The following is a 19,763-nucleotide window of genomic DNA, read 5'->3' as shown; positions in this document are numbered from 1 at the left end:
TGCAGTTGAGTCATGAAACAGGAATTTGATTTGATTTTTATGTGATAATAGATAAGAAAGACGAGTTCTGGAGAAGCAGCATTTAGGCTCAAAATAAGATGTCCTGTCTGGGTCCTGAGGCCTGGTATAATGGTTAAGTGCCATAGCAATGCTGTAATAACAATAACAATACAGTTAAGTGGCCCATTAATGTATGAAGTAGATGTTCCAAGTCCTCTGATTAGGAATGCCTTTTGTTTGGGGACTCATAACTGATGTTTGTGGTTTGGATTTTGAGAAGCGAGTTCTTGAGGAGTGCGTGTATGCTTCTGTGAACCAGTCTGCTGAAATAGATTGTGGTTTGAGAAGGGGCGGGTGTTACATACTGAAAGAATAAAGATCCTCCTGTGAGAAGCTGATGATCATGAAGACTGTTAACAACTGAATAGAGCTGGTTATTTCCTATCAGATATAACTTAACTAGATCATATTGGAAGCAAGCTGAAGTTTGCAAAATTGATCTGTATTAACTGTAGAGCTTTGAAGTAGCAAAGGACAGTCTGTCAGAATAGTGGACAATGCTTCTATGTAGCATTGGTGTGGACCTGCTTGAGTGAGTCCAGAGGAGGCCACGAAGCTGCTGCGAGGGCTGGAGCAGCTCTGCTCTGGAGCCAGGCTGAGAGAGCTGGGCTGGGGCAGCCTGGAGAAGAGAAGGCTCCTGAAGGGGAGACCTTAGAGCAGCTCCAGTGCCTAAAGGGGCTCCAGGAAACCTGCAGAGGGGCTTTGGACAAGGGCCTGTAGGGACAGGACAAGGGGAATGGCTTTAACCTGCCAGAGGGGAGACTGAGATGAGCTCTGAGGCAGAAGTTGTTCCCTGTGAGGGTGCTGAGGCGCTGGCACAGGGTGCCCAGAGAAGCTGTGGCTGCCCCATCCCTGGCAGTGTTCAAGGCCAGGTTGGACACAGGGGCTTGGAGCAACGTGCTCTAGTGGAAGGTGTCCCTGCCCGTGGCAGGGGTTGGAACTGGATGAGCTTTAAGGTCCCTTCAACACAAACCAGTCTGGGGTTCTGTGATTCAGCAGTTGAGGTGACATTTTCAAAAGAACTCGTCAGACCTCTTTGGTATGTCTGTATTAAAAATATACATTCTTACAGTCTTAATGGTCTGTAAATCTTTTATCTGGCATACTGTCAGTGTGGGTGATTTTCTGTAAACAGGTGGCTGCTTTTAGCTATAGATGTAAAAATACACTTTATTAAAATGAAATTTTGAGTTTGTTTCATGGAGGCAAAATACATTTCAGTATTAAAACTTGATGTTAATGTTATAGTCAAAATGGGTGAATTTTGTCTTAAGTCAAAAGGTATTATTTAATAAAGCAAGAAGAGAGGCATTATTTGGATACACTGGCACAACATCAAGGGCAGTTTACACAGGAGTTATGCATCTTAAATTAAAAGCTTATTTCATGGTTGAAAACATTTTCTGATTTCAGTGTAGTTTAAATGCATCTTATTTTCAGCGGAGGTGAATATATGTATCTGAGGACAGATTTTGGGTCTGAAAGTAGACATTGTATGCAATACTAAACCTTCATATGTTATAAAGATGCAAATCTGTGTGATATACATAAAGAAGTAAATGTTTTCAGGATCTGCAGTTGCATGTTTGTAATAAATGGGGAAAAGCTGCTATTTTTATTTCTGATTAAAATACAGAAAATACAGGTTATGTCTCGTTTGTTTGTTTGTTGGTTTGGTTTTGCCTAACATATTTTAGAATCTTATTTGATGATGTTTTCTAACTTCTAAAGCAGATTTAGAAGAAAGTATCAATGAACACGAGTTGGAGCCTTCACCTCCCAAAGGAAAAAGGAGGGGTCGTAAGGGAAAGCCAAGAAAAACAAACTTAAAAGGGCAATCAGAAGACACTAGATCTACGTCCTCACATGGCACAGATGAAATAGAAAGCAGTTCCTATGTAAGCAGTAAATATGCTAAACTTCTTAGAAGACAGAATTGCATTATTTCTTCTCTGCAAATAGAATTTTTCTTAAAGCTTGCATTTGTCTGAGCCTCCAGCTGGTGGCCACAGGCTTTTAAAATAAAACCTTATTTGTAACCCAGCAGTATATTTTAGTAAAATGTTTTTCTTTCAGAGAGACAGGTCTCCCCACAGAAGCAGCCCCAGTGATACAAAACCTAAATGTGGATTCTGTCATGCAGGTGAAGAAGAAAATGAAGCTAGAGGAAAGCTTCATATATTTAATGCCAAAAAGGCAGCAGCACACTATAAGTGCATGGTGAGTAACAGCGTTGTTGTTAACCAGTCTATCATGTGAATTTTGTCTGAATTGCTATTTTACATTTTAATACAGTACCCTCACATGTAATTATGCATGGGGATTGTCTGTGTGCTGATGATCTCTTTAAGCACTGAAATGTTGCAAAGTGAGCAATTCATTTATTTTCACTGTGGGCAATATGGGTAAAAGTTGGCTACGTGCTAAGAGATGGAATTAGCTCAGGGAGATGCTTTAGCTCATTAAAAATGCTCCCTTAACATCTAAATATATACACAGTATTTACAAGGGAAATCAGAAAACAGTTTCACCTAAAAGAATCTATTACAAAAATAAAATACCTTTACTCCACAGGCATTCAGACAAAATCTGGGAAGAATCCATGAATTTCATTAATTTACTAAGCAGTGGATTCAGGCTGTGTGACTCAAGTGGGACATGGAAGTTCTAGAAAACCCTCCTTGCCTTTAGATGATGATATTTGGAGAACTGTCAGCCTGAAAAGTATCTGCTAATTTCCATAAGCATGAGCAGATACTGCCAGTTCTATGAATGAGGTAGGGCTTTGAGTAACAAACCTCAGTGGTCGCTGTTGTGCCTCAAAAGGAACAAATAGTCCAGGCAATCTGTGGAGTATTAATTGGCTTCCTATACCTGAAGCTGCTCTGTGCCAGGAGCCTTGCATCTTAAAGCACTCTTCACTACCTTGTGTACCTGAGCTTCAGTTTTAAGACAGTTTAAACTGAATATACCAGGATGATGATAGTAGGGATGGTACTTCTGTGCTCTATTGTCAACCTCAGGACTTTTCAGGTAAGTTGACATCAGCTCTGCCATGAAGCTGAATTATATCTGTGTCACAGGGAAGGAAATGGAATATTCCTAAAAAGTTCAGTCGTGTGATTGATGATATTGCCCATTTATTACTCTGTGTTTTCATCATGTCATTATTTCTTTTCTACTTCTTTGTCTTTTAAAATACATTTCTCCAAGGCAACAGTTAAAGCAGACGGGTAGGTAGCAGAAGGAATACTCATCATACTCATTACTCAGCATGGTTTTTTTCCCAGTTTGTTGGTAAACAGATGCTGTCTGAAACCACAGAAGGGATGTTCAGTACTCAGTTATTCCAGCACATAGGAAAAGTCTCTCATGTTGGTAACCTGAAGTGATTTTGACTTGCTTGTTTTACAGTTGTTCTCTTCTGGCACTGTCCAGCTAACAACAACTTCAAGGGCAGAGTTTGGTGATTTTGATATCAAAACTGTACTTCAAGAAATCAAGAGAGGAAAAAGAATGGTATGTATCTGCAGAATGTGATTCTGCTAAGGTGTATATAGTTTTGCCTCCTGCCTTTTGTGAAACATTTCCATCTGTTTCTAAACACAAAATCTAAATGTATTGCTACTTTCAGGACAGGTAACCAGATAGGAATCACCTTAAAAATTAGTGGTGGTTTGGCATATAGGGTTGTTTATGACAATGCATATAGTAAATTATTATTTATCTTCCTGTAATTATAGGATAGTAGCAGCTTTGGATCCCGTGTTAACTAAAAGCACAGTGTAAAACTACAAATAAGCTAGGAGAATATGTTCTTGCAGTGATGTGTTTCCAACTGTTTCGATGTTTTAATATGAAAATGTATAAAGACCTCAGAGGTGGGGACATGGGTAAAATGTCACATTGTATTTTATTAAAATTCAGGATGTTTTTAAAGTGGTAAGAAATACGGGGGAGGGAACGACTCCTAACAATATTGTTCCTTGGAAAAAAAACATTGAGGGTTCCTCATATATTAAGGCACTAACTTCAGTGCCACTAAAATGATCTTGGAAATGCAGTAATACATGCAATTTTCAATGCAATGGACAGCTAAATCCTAGTGTTCGTGTTTTAATAGGTTAGTATGATATAATTTCTGTTTTCGTATATCTTTGATTAGTTTTTCATTGGGATGATCTGCCAGAGAAATCACTCTATTCCAAAATGGTAGTCATAAATATGAGGAACACTAGACTGAATACTAAGAGGTGAGAGACTAAAAGGCTGAACAGTGCCATTCTCTTCTTTCTCCTGCACAGAAATGCACACTTTGCAGCCAGCCTGGTGCTACTATTGGGTGTGAAATTAAAGCCTGCATAAAAACATACCATTACCACTGTGGAGTAGAAGACAAAGCTAAATACATTGAGAATATGTCACGAGGAATTTATAAGTAAGGACCTATGTCATTCTTGACTTTGTATTGAAAGTGAAGATATTTTGTGGCACATTTTCTGCCTAACTTGGCTAGTGAAGTATATTGTTGAAAAACAAATATTCCATTTTAATTGCCATTTTTAAGTAATTGTTGACTTTGTAAAATATTTCAGTTAGTTTGTTAACTTTTGTAGTAGTGTTGTTATATGAGAAAATGCATTTACTTGTATTATATTTTGCTCCTCGGTTAATCTGTGATTTATCTTGAGGAAACCCTGGGCAATTTGATTTTTCCACGTTGATGTGTTTTGTAGCTAATTTTGTGGGGTTTTGGACCTGAGCTGCTGGTGTTAGCGGAGTTGCCAGAGTGGCTTGGCCACAAGAGGGCATTCTCTGAGCAGTGCAGCCGCAGTTCTCCGAAACCAGCATCACCAAGGTTTTGTTGCCTAGTTTTCAACCTTGTTTTCTTTCTCAGTTTAACTGATGCTTGACTGAAAACCATGAATGAGTTCAAAGAGTTAGTGACTGACTTATAGCACATCTCAAAATGACTTGAGAGGAAGGTCTGGTTTAGATACTTTCAGCCCAAGTCCTAACTGTTTCCTTTGTTGCACTAGACTCTATTGTAAAAACCATAGTGGAAATGATGAAAGAGATGAAGAGGATGAAGAAAGAGAAAGCAAAAGCCGTGGCAAATCAGGCACTGACCATAATGACATTCCTCAGCAGCAGCTCAATGGAAACTAGGTATGGAAGTCCCTCCTGACAGATCTGTTACCGAGACCGAAACGCAATATACATTTAATGTAGTTTATTGCAGTGAAGTATTTAAATCTAGTGTATGCAGAGAAGTACTTTTTATTGGCATACTGTAGAAAACTGGGGAGGATTTGTTGTTTTTTAAATCCAGCTGACTTTGTAACAGTCTAAGAAGGGAGGCCCTCATTTCTATTGCTAAATCTAGATGTAATGTCAGAGCTGCTAAATGCTTTTCTGTATGATTTTAAATTTACTATTGTTTTCATCGTTTTTTAAACAGGTTCAAGGGACAGAGTTATAGAACTGGGAATGGCTAAGACATCATAACTACTAATTCTTTTAAATTGTTTTCTAAAATCAGAAAAGGGTTAGTAACTTTTTACTGCCCAACTCTGTTAGAAATTTCATTGAACTGCCTGAAACGTTCATGTGTGTGAGCCTTCAGTAAGTGGCAGAGTTTTACATGTCAATATTATGTAGTTTGTAGTCTGCAGTGTCTGGAAAAAAAAAAAAGAAACACTATATAAATGATATGTAATATGTACAGTGTCAAAAGTTAAGGCAGACATTGAAATGAAGTAAGATCTATATTTCTGGACTGAATAAAAACCTTAAGATTTGGAATGTGTAAGTTGTTTAGTGGATTCATGCAACGAGGGAAGGTCTTAGCTAGTTTAATGAACAACATGGACAAGCTCGTGGTGGCAACAAGCTGGTACTTTGTGAATTTTGCATTCTCTTCATACACAAGTTACGGAGGCTGTACATGGGAAAGCTGCTCTCTGTTTTTGCTTGCAAAGCACACGGTAGAAAAGGACTCAGTGTACTCCAAATCACGCTTGAACATTTCAGGTTGTTCCTGTTGTGATTGCTCATTCCGCCCAGCATTGTTTGCGGGAGATTTACTTGAGCAGCTGTTGGTTCTGAGCTGTGAGCTTTAGAACTCATGCCAAAGGGCTGTAGTTCATTCTTTCCCCAAGGACCCATCCCTTTCTGTGTCCCTGATTTACAAAGAACACTTCACCAAGTGTGATTAAAACCTTACTATACAAATGTTTGGACTCTGCAGCCCAATCTCTTTTACTTCAGAGAGTTACAACTCTTAACTCACTATGGAATTTAGCCACCATATCTGACGTCCATACCTCAAGTGTTCTGTGGTGTGTGGAACACTTCATGTTTTGTCCAGAATACGCATAAAGGTCCCATATTCTGTAAGAAGAATGAGGAAACAACTTTTTTTGCTAGATTGGTATTTATTTTTTAATCTTATGACCACTATATGAGAAACTTTGCTTATCATCATTATTGTTTTAGTGATTATTTTTTCTCTTTCTGTCAAGTCAACAATCACATCATGGAATTCTACTTGCTAGAGTTTGATGTTCCTTTAGGGAATAATCAGATCTAGACTATACCAAACTTAACAGATCAGTCCTGTGACTGCTGTCAAAACACCTTGTCATTTCTAATGGCTACTAGCTTCTTCAATTGGTCTGTTAAAGCACATGCTCAGACTTAAATAAAACCAAAAAGCTGAACCTAGTCCACATGTTTGTCTGTTGCTATCGCATCACCTTATTGTTTGTTTAGGGGTTTGACTTGTTTCACTCTGAACTCCCAACAAAACTCCTGGATTTGAAGGAAGGAAACAAGCAAAAGACACTGATTTGACTATAAACTGCTACAGTTCTTCTGTGATTGGTATTGCAAAAACAGTTCATTTGTAACACGAGTTTCTGTAGCATTTTTTTACTTGTATTTTTAAAGGATTTAACGTGTGTCATTTGTCTTCTTATGCATTCCCTTAATGTCTTGAGGGACTCAATTACTGTATATTGGAGTTTCTAACATTTTACCTGTTAGAATTCAATCAATTCTGTTTGCTTTCCTGGAGTTTAATGCCGTTTGGAAAGAACTCTTTGCTGTGTACAGAAAACATTCAGTTACTGCTCTAAACATGATGCCATTGATCATTTTTATTTTGTATTTGTAACTTTCAAAATTAAAAGCGTGACTTGAATTGCAGTGACAGATCGATTATTGCCAGTGTCTATCAAGGTGTGCTGTTTCTCCTAGAACATGAGCGTTTTTCAGCCACTCGGAATAGTTTCAGAGTGCAAAATACCATCCTTCAATGTTGAAATGACTTCTAGATGCGTGCCTCAGACATGGCCCTCCCATGGAAAACAGGCACTTTGTTTGCAGCTACTGTATTTTAACTGCGGTTGCATGGGGTAGATCTGCCAGCATACTGATTGTATTTGAGACTGAGCTCTAATTCATAGTGTGGCGGTTGCTTAGTGTAATATTCAGTCCAATAATTCATCTGTTAGGAAATAGATTACCCCATTCCATGCCTCGAAGAACCAGAACAGCACTTTACCTTCGGGTAGCAGAGAAGTAAGTGGCTGGTTTACCTGTTACCTCTTTTGTGCTGAGATGGCCTGACTCAAACTGTCATTAATTCCGAATTCATGGAAGCAAAGTCGAAAGCAAAACTCTTTCTTATGAGCCTCAAATGTGTCATAACTGACTTCAACTCATGTATGCTGGGTAAAAGTGCCTTACAATGTAAAAATTGTATTTATATGTTCCCAAGTAGCATCACCTGCTGGGGAGTAATTCTGTCGTGGTGTTAATATTTAGAAGAAATGTACCTCAGCAGTGTATTTTCTGTACATCTCTTACATCCTTAATTGTAGTTTTCAAAAGCATGACAATGTATGATAGTATCCAACATTGACATCATTTTTTAAAGACAAAATACTGCCATTACTGTCTTTTTATGTGTATTTTAGCTTGGAATTTCAGACGGTCTGTCTGATGTTTTGGTTTGGTTTTTATTTCGGTAAAGCGATGTAATCTTTGCAAGCGTATATTGAAGATTCTTCTGGAGCATCTACCAGAATGTTAGAAGTAAAGAAAGTGCTCTATAGGTGAAATAGGTATGTTTAAATTAGCTAGTTAAATTAATGCAGTCCATTTGTTACCAAGAACTTTTTTTAATAGGCACCTTCTGCTTTCATCTCACAATCTGAGAACTCATGAACTTAACAAGACTTGTCTTAGGAAACTGGTTTCACTTTATTTAATCTTTCTTTTCTTTTTGGCCTTTGGGCATTTCTTTGCTCACAAGAGTAGTTTGTGCTGTTTAAGATGCCTGGAACCCTCTGAGAAGGGAGGTTTCTCCCCAACTCCCTGTATCTCTGTATGAAGAGATCTCCCCAACTCACTGTATCTCTATATTAACAGATCTGCGGTTGTGCTATACCAAGAAAGGACTGTACCAAGGAAGGACAGGCATCAGAAGGATATTGTTCAAATAATTGAGGATACAGCTGGTGTCATGCCAGAGTCTCACACACTGTAGCAGTAAGCTGGGCTGTCTGTCCATTTCAAGGAAGGGTGAGAGGCTGGTTCAATGGAGCGAGCTAGGATGAGGTAGATGAGGTGATCAGAAGCTCTACTCCTTCAGCAGGGACTCATCCGCAGGAGGTAGGTTCTGTGAGAAGGCTCTAGGAGTTACACCCACACTCCACAAAGTCCCATCTTCAGGTGCAGAGAGCTGTGCTGATGTAGGATGGTGTGAGTACACTGAATCTGGCCCTAAGATAGGGAATCATGGAAAAGAGCTTGCTTCTTACTGCTGCCTGTGTGAAAAATAACCTCATGTTAAACCAGAGTGAAAGATGAAGAGGTGATAATCTGTTTGAAATATCAGACTTCTCTGGCAGGTGATAATCAGTGCATTCCAAAAATATTAATATGCCGAATCAGACTGACAAGAAAATTAATCCTCATTAGATGAAATTAATCTTAAAAGAGAACTGAAAGTACATTATAGCAAGTAGTAACTCTTCTTCCATGTCACCAGACTCCACTGTGTTAGTGATGGAGGTGAAAAACCAGAACACAGCTCTTGATTTATATACTCATTGAGGCAGTTTCTATATATGCATATATATGCACATTCATTAGCCAGCAGTGACATCTCAACCCTTAAGGAATCCTGGAGAACTGTTGCTTGTCAAAAAGCACTCAGGTTAGCCTAACGTTTGCAGCTTTTGCTCTAACATACATTTACAGTAGGTGTAAAGACAGGGAATGTATGAAAGAGGGTAAATGCATTCCTATCTACAATGTTATGTATATTTTGTTCCTGTTATATTGGCTTTACTTCCAAAGTTGTAGTTTGCAGTATTAGTTTCTTTTTATTGGTATCCTTGCATATATATATTCAATAAATGAGTTATGAATTTCATCTTTGCATATCTGTCCTTTTTCTGAAAGTATCACTTCTACAACTGTCGTTTTAATGCATAAATGCTGTATTTCCTATTGAGGTTACAGGCCCAGGAACATTTTACCAGGAGAGAAGTGAGAATGCATACTTTGTGAGTATGGCACTTACTTACTGGTAACTCTTCATATTGGTGTATTCTTCTTAACATGGTGCTGCTCTGCATTTACCCCAAGTTAATGGGAAGGGGCTGACTCATTGCAGGGTCCCAGTCTCACCTTTCAAGAACTTTTCTCTTTCAGAGGTGAATTAATTTAGACTGAGATACCAGGGGAATGCAGAGTGTGTCCTGTTTTCGGCTGGGATAGAGTTAATTTCTTCCTAGTAGCTGGTGCAGTGCTGTGGTTTGGATTTAGGATGACAATCATGTTGATAACCCACTGATGGTTTTAGTTGTTGCTAAGCAGTGCTTATACTAAGTCAAGGACTTCTCAGCTCCTCGTGTCCTGCCAGGGAGCAGGCTGGAAGGGCACACAGAGCTGGGAGGGGACACAGCCACCATGGCTGAGCCCGGCTGCCCACAGGGAAGTTCCAGACCACTCTGAAAGCTCAGCTTGTCTCTGCTCCCACTCATCTGTTCAGAGCTTGGGGTCAACTGTTAAAACTGGACAATTAATGGAAAAGAGAAACTATTGGTGAGCTTCTGAAAGAAAGATCTCGTGTCGTTCGTCCTACACCAGAGTAACAAGCTTCCAAAACAGGAGAAGCAGTGGGCACAGCTTTGCTTTAAGTGGCTTTCCATAAGGAAGTAGGGGCGTGTGGTCTGACACCAATTTAAAAGTGAGGTTACAAAAACCTGTTTGGAAAACCCTACTCTGAGTAATCATTAATCACCCACAGTCAGACTGCAGGGGTGAATCGAGTGGGGTTCTCTACACTTCTGCTCTGATTTGATGAGTTTTTGGTTTGTTAAGCTAACTACTGACCAGGTAGAAGGCAATTACAGTTCAAAATTAACTTGATAAATTCCAAAGAGTTAGAATGTGATTCACTAAATCCAGGGATGGATTTGACACAAGCGTATTTGTACGCTTCAGCAGAAGCAACCATCAGCTGAAAAAATACAGGACAGGCTGTGAGGGCAGCAGTTGGACAGAAAAGTTCTCTTGGGGTTATAGCCAGGCACCAGCTGAACGTGACTCAGCAGCATCCTGTTCCTGGAAAAAACATAGATGTTGTTGAATGCATGAACAGGAATGTAGTGTGAGATGCAGGACATGGTCCTTCTTCCTCATGTGGTAGTAAAAAGCCTTTCTTGGAACATGGTATCCAGTTGTAGGCACTGCACTTCATGGGAAGTGGGGCCTTCCATGGGCATAACCAGAGGAAAGCAATGAAATGGGTGACAGGATGGATGAAGGGGCTTGTTTCAAGGTCGGGGGGAGACATGGTTTCAAATCAGTAAGAGCTGCAAAGGAGGAAGGAAACACTTTCCCTCAGTGCTGCAGGTAGGACAATTAAAATAGATTACACTGCAGCAGAGACATTTAGCTTGGACATCAGAATGGGCAGCAGCAGGAGTTCAGCTCTGGAATGCCTTTCTGGGCTGGTTGTGGAGTCTCTGGAATCTGAGATTTTAAAGGAAACATCAGTGGGCATCCTGTGGGGCTGGGGCAGGTGTCGGAGGTGCTGAGGACCCAAGTGCCTCCTGGCTTATATTTTCCTACTGAGGCCTTCTGCAAGGCAGAGAACTACTGTTCTGGAGCAGAGCAGCACTGGCAGAGCTCCTGAGCTTAACCTCAGGGCTCACAGCCATGTGTTTGCTTTATTCCTCTTTTAAAATAGCTCTTGTGGTAATAAGAGCATCTGTGGGAGGCTGCATAGTTGCTATGAACTTCCCGACACCGCCCAGCGCAAGGCACTTTTCATGCTTCCATTCCAAAGTTTTGGGAGTACTTCAGCCCTCCAGCTTTTGAGTGAACATGTCCCACACCTTGAACATACACCTCTATTGTGTGAGAGTAAGAGGAGTGACAGCAGTGCTTCGTATGAACCTGTGTGTGGGATTAGTGCACGCAACTCCTTGATGCTTCTTAACTGCGTGCGCACGTGGGATGATGCAGTTGGGAGTGATTGATCTCTTCCCCAGTTATTGCAGCAGGAATCTTAAACCTTTACCCGAATTTTTGCGAGAGGTTTCTTACTTCAAACCGAGTTCTCTGCTTTTATTTTCCCTAAAACAACATTCCAGCTGAGAAGAGAGCAACCAGGGCTGGTGCTGCTGGGTTTTTATTCCCTGGATAGACGTGCAGGTTGCTTGGCACACGTGCAATACCCTATTTCACACTGCTGGCCACAAAAAAGAGTGTATATTCCTGTGCAAAGACTCCCATCGAGCTCCTGCCTGCCCATGGAGGGCATTACAGAGGCTTGGGGCAGGAGGAAAACTCCCTCCCTGGCAATACACTAAAAATAGGCTGATGCTGTGCAAACACTCAGCTGTGAACTTCCTCGTGGCGTGCAGCCATGCAGCTGCCTGACAGTTTGAAGCCTGGATACGTCTCCAAAACAAGTCACTGAAGCTAAACACAGTCAGCAACACTTTTAATCTCGTTACTCCCTGCTGCGCTGGATCAATTTTAGCTTCTTCCAGAGCACAGGTAGCAAACTTGGGATCTAAGTTTAGTTGTTTTTTAACTTAAACCACAGTTAGGACTGGTGCTGGCCATGCCTGAAGTCTGCAGAGTTCAAAGCAGGGAGGATACCTTTAATCTAACCCTGAAATAGTTGGGTGACACATCCCAAAAGTGCTTTCCTGCAGAGTTAAGAGCTGCAGTTGTTGGGCTGCAACAGGTCTTTAAACTCCAAATTGCTGTGAATTAAACACCCTTAAATTCTGATTTGACAATATGAAATTGGAAAGTCAGTTCTTTAGAAAGAATAAACATCAGACTGTGGGCAGTTGGACTGAGAGACAGAAGTGATTCATTCAGGCCTTGAAGCCCATGAGTTCTGTGGGTTTGCCATCTTTTTCAGTGACTTTTACCTCCTTACTAGTGCCAACATTTTGCCCTAAAAGAAATCACATCATGTTCTTCACATTTTGACTACAAAGACTGATGTTTCGATTGATGTTTCAGCTTAAGTATCAGGCTTCCTTGTTCTCTGTTTCAATAGCTGTTGATTGTTTAGACATAACAAGATTCATATTTGCCTTTATAATGATTTCTCACTTGTAGCAAGAGTATTTTCCAAGATAGTTATTAAACCTCTGGATCATTTTCAGCTCTTGCACAGGAATCACTGAAAACAGAGTAATTTTGCCTAGCTGTTTTTTCTCTTTATGTATTGTCAAATACTCTGCTTTATTTGCATCCTCTGTATCCAGTTACCTGATATGTGCTGCAGTTAAACAGAAGATCAGTGTCATTGTACTTATGTTCTTTTTAAGCTCTCATCGATAGGAGGACCACACTAGTCTGTAAGTTTGTAATTTAAGATGTGCTTGGCAGGGGTTCAAAGAGACAGGAGCTCTTGGAAAGCCTTTCTGGTGCTGCCCAACAGTATTTACATCAGAAGGGAACTGTGGTTTGGAAAACTTGGCCAGACTCAGAAGAAACCAAGCATCCTGAGCCTTGGTGAGTTTAAAAACTGTTGATGCTCCCACTGTGTAAAACATGGGTTAGCCCATCAGGTATCCTATTTGAGGAGTGGATTTCAGTTGATAGATAAAATTAAGAGCGGAGGTTTGGCAAAAAAGTGTTATTTGAAGCAAAATCTTCCTTTTGTCTTCTCTGTTGAGCACTTTATGGTGTCTTACGTTCCTGCAGTTACAAGTAAGGTGCTCTGCAATAGGGGCAGTGTCTGAAGCCAGATGGGTTCAAAAAGCATCAAGCTTATTTCTTGTTTCTTTCAGCTCTCCGGAGAGCAGGTTCAGAGGAGGTGCTGTTTTCTCTGACCCAAAGCAAGGTTGTTTTCTCCCCTTGCTCTGGGTCCTTTTGAGAACAGCTCTCCCCCTTCCCATCCTTGTCTCGTGGGGATTTTGGAGGACAGATTTCAGAGAGGGGGCTTTCAAGCAGGATTATGGGTGGGTGACAGATAGTATGCAGGAATTCTAGCTCCTTGCTGCTTGCTCATTTGTCTTGGGACTCTATAAATTCACTTATTTCCCCTTTTAAATATAAACTTTAAATATAAACTGAGGGTGCTGAGGTGCTGGCACAGGGTGCCCAGAGAAGCTGTGGCTGCCCCATCCCTGGCAGTGTTCAAGGCCAGGTTGGACACAGGGGCTTGGAGCAACCTGCTCTAGTGGAAGGTGTCCCTGCCCGTGGCAGGGGGTTGGAACTGGGTAAGCTTAAGGTCCTTTCCAACCCAAACCAGTCTGTGGTTCTGTGAAGCTGAGTTCTGAAAGTACTCCTTCAACTGAACTATCTGACCATTCTCACCAGGTAATGGGTCTTGCGCCATTAACCCAAATGCAGATTCAGGATCTGCTGTTGCTCCTAGAACAGTGTTTAATCTTTGAGGCTCAATGACAATTTGCCTGGTTCATACCATACAACTCAAGAGGTCTGATGCACAGGAGAGGGGAGTCCTGAAGCGCAGCAACTGGTGTGTGCTTCTCCTCTCGGTTTCCCTTGTAATCTGCCCGGAGAAGATGCCTGAGATAGTTGAGCGGGTGCCACGATGCACAGGATGGGAGGCAGGGCCCTGGCGTGTGAGCTCTGCCTCCTGAAGCCTGGTGTGTGCTGGGACAGTGCCAGCCGGATCTGCAATACAGCCTTCTATCAGCAGTTATCTGATCAGGGTGCTGCCTCCTGCTCTCTTGCTGGCCTTCCTCATTCTTCTCCCTGTTGCTAAAACAGTCTTGCTACCTCTTGCCTTCCCTCCTCATGCCACAGCCTTTTGGCCCCTTTGTCCATACTGGTATGAACAGGTTTAATTTGGTTTGTAAATGATCCCTGCACCTGGTTTACCTGCGTGTAGCTGCACAGGCCTCTCAGCTGAGACGTGTGACACAGCTACTCTGCTACAGCTTTAGGAGTGCTTCCTGGGGTTTGCAGGCAGGTCAGTGAAAGCAGATTAACCTGTTCATTCCTCAGAAAGCAACTGAGCAAGGAAGGGAATCCACATCCCAGAATCATAGAATCAGACTGGTTTGGGTTGGAAGGGACCCTGAAGCTCACCCAGTTCCAACACTTCCACTAGAGCAGGTTGCTCCAAGCCCCTGTGTCCAACCTGGCCTTGAACACTGCCAGGGATGGGGCAGCCACAGCTTCTCTGGGCACCCTGTTCATAAATACTTGTATAACGTTGTGCCCCAGAGCTGGATCAGGACTGCAGGGGGGGTCTCCCCAGAGCGCAGCAGAGGGGCAGGATCCCCTCCCTGACCTGCTGCTCACGCTCTGGGGGTGCAGCCCAGCACACGGGGGGGTTCTGGGCTCAAGCACACACTGAAGCCAGGACATGGGGAGCTTCTCATCAACCAGATGATGAGATAGGTAGGAGGAGTAAAAGGAAGTCAGACGGGGCTTTATGGTGTCCTCGTGCGTTTCCAGTGCTATGTGGCAGTATCTCTGATAAACACTGGTGGTTCCCCTTGTGTGGCATCAGGGATGCCTGGTGAGCAGGAAGAGGAGCAGGCCCAGACCTCAGAGCTGGGTTATGGCAGCAGGGCTTGGGCTACCCAAAGACTTGGGTGCCTCCAAGGGTGCAAGACCCCACAACAAAGGGTTGTGCTTTGGGTCTGGCAGCTCTGCTTCAGTGATGGGATCTGCCTTTGCTTGGTTTGTGGCATTTTCAGCTAATCCTTGTCTAAATCTCTGCAGGCCCTCAGGCTGGACCTTGGCAGCATGCTGGCACTCAGTAAATCCTGTCAGCAGGACATCAGCGTGTCTTTAGGTACGTGTAGTGCCAAGTGCCAGCCTCTCTCTGTGTTGTGACGGATGCTTGTGTTTGGTCCTGCTGAACCAGGACCAGTGGGATAATTCCTTACGGATGTTTGCAGACAAAAGGTGATAAATACCACAAATAACAGCCCAAAGAGCAGTATGGTCTGCAGCAATCCAGTTGCTGAGGATGGCTGATGTTTTGTTCCAGCCACCACTGAGTGTCCTATTGTAATCGTGTCATTCTTGAGGCAGTGCCCATTCCTTGCACTACTGAATGAAGAGCAAAACGTCTGTAATTCCTTTTCTGTACAAAGAGGCAATGATGCACATAAAGGATGCTGCCTGCACCTCCAGAGGAGTGCATCGGCTCAAGATGGGTTTATCAGTAAATTGTCATTTATTAGCTGAGCAGAGAGTGAAATCTTGGTAACCTCTCATCATCCAGGAAGTCCCAGTCTTGAAACAAGTAAGTAAATAGACACCACTTTCCAAAATCCATGGAGACTGTCACTGGGAATCACTTTGATGACTAATTTCTGCAAAAGTCAACAAGACAGAGAACAGGAATAACATCGTTTTAAAAGGTATTTTGCAACAAACAGCACCTATTCTGAATTCCTTTAGAAGGGTGAGTCTCTTTCTAACTTGTTTTGGTACATCTGGCTTCCTTTCTCTTTTGAAGCATTAGGCTAGAAAACTAATTTTAGGCAATTTAAATTCCTAGTCACAGTGGTGGGGTTGCTTGTGGGGAAGATGGGATGCTTGCAGGCTAAATTCATGTGATGAATGAATAGATCTCTATAGATCATCCCATTAGATATTCCTTTTTGATTTTCCTCATGATTGATAATGTTGGTGCTCATCTCAGGACTGCGCTAACATGCTGGGAATTCTCCCTTTTCTCTCTGCACTGATCATAAGGGAGTCCTGGAAAATCCATTGTGCTCTTTGGTTTTTTAGGAGCCTTGTGGAAAAACCCCAAACATCAGATAAATTCCCTGTGAGTCACTTGGCAGCAATAGCAAAGCTGGGAGGAAGAAATGAGGGAAAGAGGGGAATCAGTGAATGGGGGGTGACCTCGAGAGCTGACTCAGAATGCACCATTTAAAGTGCTTCCAAACAACAAATACTCAGTTGTTATCACCAGTTATTCCACCACTGGGGACACGTGGGGTTTAAAAGTCTGTTAATAAAGTTACTTACAACTGGAGCCCACACAGGCCATGGGTCACCGGGCCCGAGCACTGAGATACGCCTGAGTGGCGACACGAGGACGAAACAGTTCTGAAATCAGAAATCTACTCAGGGACAAAACATATTTATTTGAATTAATTTGCCTTCTCAAAGGCTTCGCATGCGAGAGAAACCAGAACGTTGACTCTCCCACCTTATGCACCACCTAGCCAGAAGATGTGCAGCTCCTGGGTACCCCGAACCCCCCTCCCTTCACTCTGCAAAGCCCCCCTGTACCAGCTAGAACAAAACTGGTCATCTACTAAGTCTGTTGCTGATCTGGACTAACCAGCTTCCTGTAATATCAGCAAATAGTTCTGCTTTTGTAAAGCTGTTCTTCCCTCCATAACGGGGTGCCAGTAGGACCGGGAATGCTTTGGATCTAGGAATGTGCTGGCTGGCGGGAGGAACAAAGAAATTGCTCACCCAGGAGGGCAAAACAGGACTAATGCTTTTGTCTGCTGGGCACAGAAGTCAAGCCAACAATTTTTGCTTGCCATCAGAGAGGTGCCTTTGGATGCTGCTTTAAACAGCGGACATTGGTAGCAGTCATTAATGAGGAATATCTTCAATAACAGCTGTGTGCTGGGTTGCATCCTTAGGCCTTAGAGCAGCTCCAGAGCCTAAAGGGGCTACAGGAAACCTGGAGAGGCGCTTTGGACAAGGGCCTGTAGGGACAGGACAAGGGGAATGGCTTTAACCTGCCAGAGGGGAGATTGAGATGAGCTCTGAGGCAGAAGCTCTTCCCTGTGAGGGTGCTGAGGCGCTGGCACAGGGTGCCCAGAGAAGCTGTGGCTGCCCCATCCCTGGCAGTGTTCAAGGCCAGGTTGGACACAGGGGCTTGGAGCAACCTGCTCTAGTGGAAGGTGTCCCTGCCCGGGGCAGGGGTTGGAACTGGATGAGCTTTAAGGTCCCTTCAACACAAACTAATCTGGGATTCTGGGATAGAAAATAAAATCTTAAAGCCTGAAGCACTTCTGTGGTTGCAGTCTCTCGACACACACTGCCCACTGCCCGGTATTGTCAGGCTCTCCCTTAACTTGACAGGGCAGCTGCTGTTCTTCCAAGCCTCTGGAAATAGGCCAGCTATGACATGTTCCTGAGATTAGTTAGCTGCAGGGCGTATTTCATTCTGCTGCCATAAGCAAGTTGATAAAGGCTCCTTCCTCCCACTCCAGAGTTAACCCGCCCAAACTGTAGCTGAACACCTTAGCTGCAATAATACCGCATTCCCTAGGGATTGTGCCTATTTGCTTAGTTAAAATGTGCTTAAATCAGGTGTTTCATAAAAAGGAACACTTAAATGGAATTCATTGTGTTTTCTGAGCCAACATTAATGATGGTAGATCATAGAATCCCAGAATGGTTTGGGTTGGAAGAGACCTTAAACTCATCCAGTTCCAACCCCTGCCACGGGCAGGGACACCTTCCACTAGAGCAGGTTGCTCCAAGCCCCTGTGTCCAGCCTGGCCTTGAACACTGCCATAGATGCATATCAGGAGTTGATTGCTCCAGCTCTTTATGAAGAAAGTTATTTTTAAGAACCATTATTCTTTTCTTGACACCAAGTATTTGTGCAGCATAAAATGAAACTCAGTCTCCACCCCACAGAGAAAGAAGGAGAAAGTCTTCAGCTGATGCATCATTATTGAATCGAAGAAACCATGGATTTCCATTTGCACTGTTGTATTGTCCTTAACTCCAGACCCACAGGAAAAGTGGACACTGTTGGGTCAGGGCTTTTTTCCCCCATTTGAGACCACTGGAGCCATCTAGGCATTTCCATGCTTTCTTATTATTTTACCTTGAGATCAAGTTTTTCCTTCAGACAATTACAGACACGGACAGCATCTGGAGGTGCAGTTCAGCCTTATCTTACACCAAATGGAATGTGCATCTTCTACCCGCCATGTGCAGGGAGGTGACAAGGGTGCAGGGGATCCTTTGCCATTTGCGTGTGGGAAGGTGGGACCTGTCACCTCCTTTGCCCTTTGAAAAGGCAGTTATTACCAGCTGAGCCTGCTTTTAAATCATAGTATCACTTAGGTTGGAAAAGACCTTTCAGATCATCCAGTCCAACTGTCCCCAGCACTGCCAAGGCCACCACTAACCCATGGCACTGAGGCCTCGGCTACACGGGGTGTGAGCACTTGCAGGGACGGTGACTCCAGCACTGCCCTGGGCAGCCTGTTCCAATGCCTGAGCACCCTCTGGGGAAGGAATTGTTCCTCAGCTCCATCTAAACCTGCCCTGGTGCAGCTTGAGGCCGTTTCCTCTTGTCCTATCACTATGTCAGATGTGGAGCTGCATCTGCAAAAGGTTCCCTGCACCGTGCCAGGGCGACAGTCAGTTGCTAGTTGTGACCACGCTAATAGGAAGCAGATTAGAAAACCCCACAATATATTTAGCAGGGAGCCAATCCTGCAGTCCTGAAGCACGAGCTGTGGTTATCGCCATTGTCCTGACACAAAGCTGTCAGCGTTGTTAGCGTGTTGGGGTCATGGCAGGTGGCTCTGGCCTGCCCCAGTGCCTGAGCGCTGCTGGTGCCCCAGCACCCCACTACCCACATGTGCAGGTCTGGTGGGTATTCAGGTGTATTTCCACTATGCCTCCAGCTGCCTGTGCCAAGGGGCTGGATTTCCTACACCTGAGGAGAAGGAGGCTCCACCAAATCCTGTGATTTCCAGGAAGACCCAAAGTGATCAACAAAGATGCTGCGAGGGCTGGAGCAGCTCTGCTCTGGAGCCAGGCTGAGAGAGCTGAGCTGGGTCAGCCTGGAGAAGAGAAGGCTCCTGAAGGGGAGACCTTAGAGCAGCTACAGTGCCTAAAGGGGCTCCAGGAAACCTGGAGAGGGGCTTTGGACAAGGGCAATGGCTTTAACCTGCCAGAGGGGAGACTGAGATGAGCTCTGAGGCAGAAGCTCTTCCCTGTGAGGGTGCTGAGGCGCTGGCACAGACTTTTCCCAGAGAAGCTGTGGCTGCCCCATCCCTGGCAGTGTTCAAGGCCAGGTTGGACACAGGGGCTTGGAGCAACCTGCTCTAGTGGAAGGTGTCCCTGCCCGTGGCAGGGGGTTGGAGCTGGATGAGCTTTAAGCTCCCTTCCAACACAAACCAGTCTGTGATCCCCACATCGTGTCGGGGAAGATCAACTCTGAA

General features: G+C 43.4%; 1 protein-coding gene across 7 annotated transcripts in view; it reads left to right on the top strand.

Moving 5' to 3' along the window:
• PHF6 (PHD finger protein 6) overlaps nucleotides 1–19,763 on the top strand; it is a 39,584-nt gene that overhangs the window by 17,550 nt on the left and 2,271 nt on the right. For 2 of the 7 annotated variants that reach the window (XM_030497113.1, XM_030497114.1), the window contains exons 6-10: nucleotides 1,792–1,958; nucleotides 2,137–2,280; nucleotides 3,475–3,579; nucleotides 4,365–4,498; nucleotides 5,100–9,505. In XM_030497113.1, coding sequence (XP_030352973.1) covers nucleotides 1,792–1,958; nucleotides 2,137–2,280; nucleotides 3,475–3,579; nucleotides 4,365–4,498; nucleotides 5,100–5,229 — 680 coding nt within the window. In that variant the 3' untranslated portion in view covers nucleotides 5,230–9,505. Of the gene's footprint in view, nucleotides 1–1,791; nucleotides 1,959–2,136; nucleotides 2,281–3,474; nucleotides 3,580–4,364; nucleotides 4,499–5,099; nucleotides 9,506–17,511; nucleotides 17,519–19,627; nucleotides 19,639–19,763 lie in introns of those variants that run through there. The other 5 variants (XM_030497116.1, XM_030497119.1, XM_030497115.1 and 2 more) reach the window with 5 other exon arrangements.

Source organism: Strigops habroptila, chromosome 9, assembly GCF_004027225.2.
Source record: "Strigops habroptila isolate Jane chromosome 9, bStrHab1.2.pri, whole genome shotgun sequence".
In the NCBI taxonomy this organism is placed as follows: domain Eukaryota; kingdom Metazoa; phylum Chordata; class Aves; order Psittaciformes; family Psittacidae; genus Strigops; species Strigops habroptila.
This window is presented reverse-complemented; position numbering and strand designations above follow the sequence as displayed.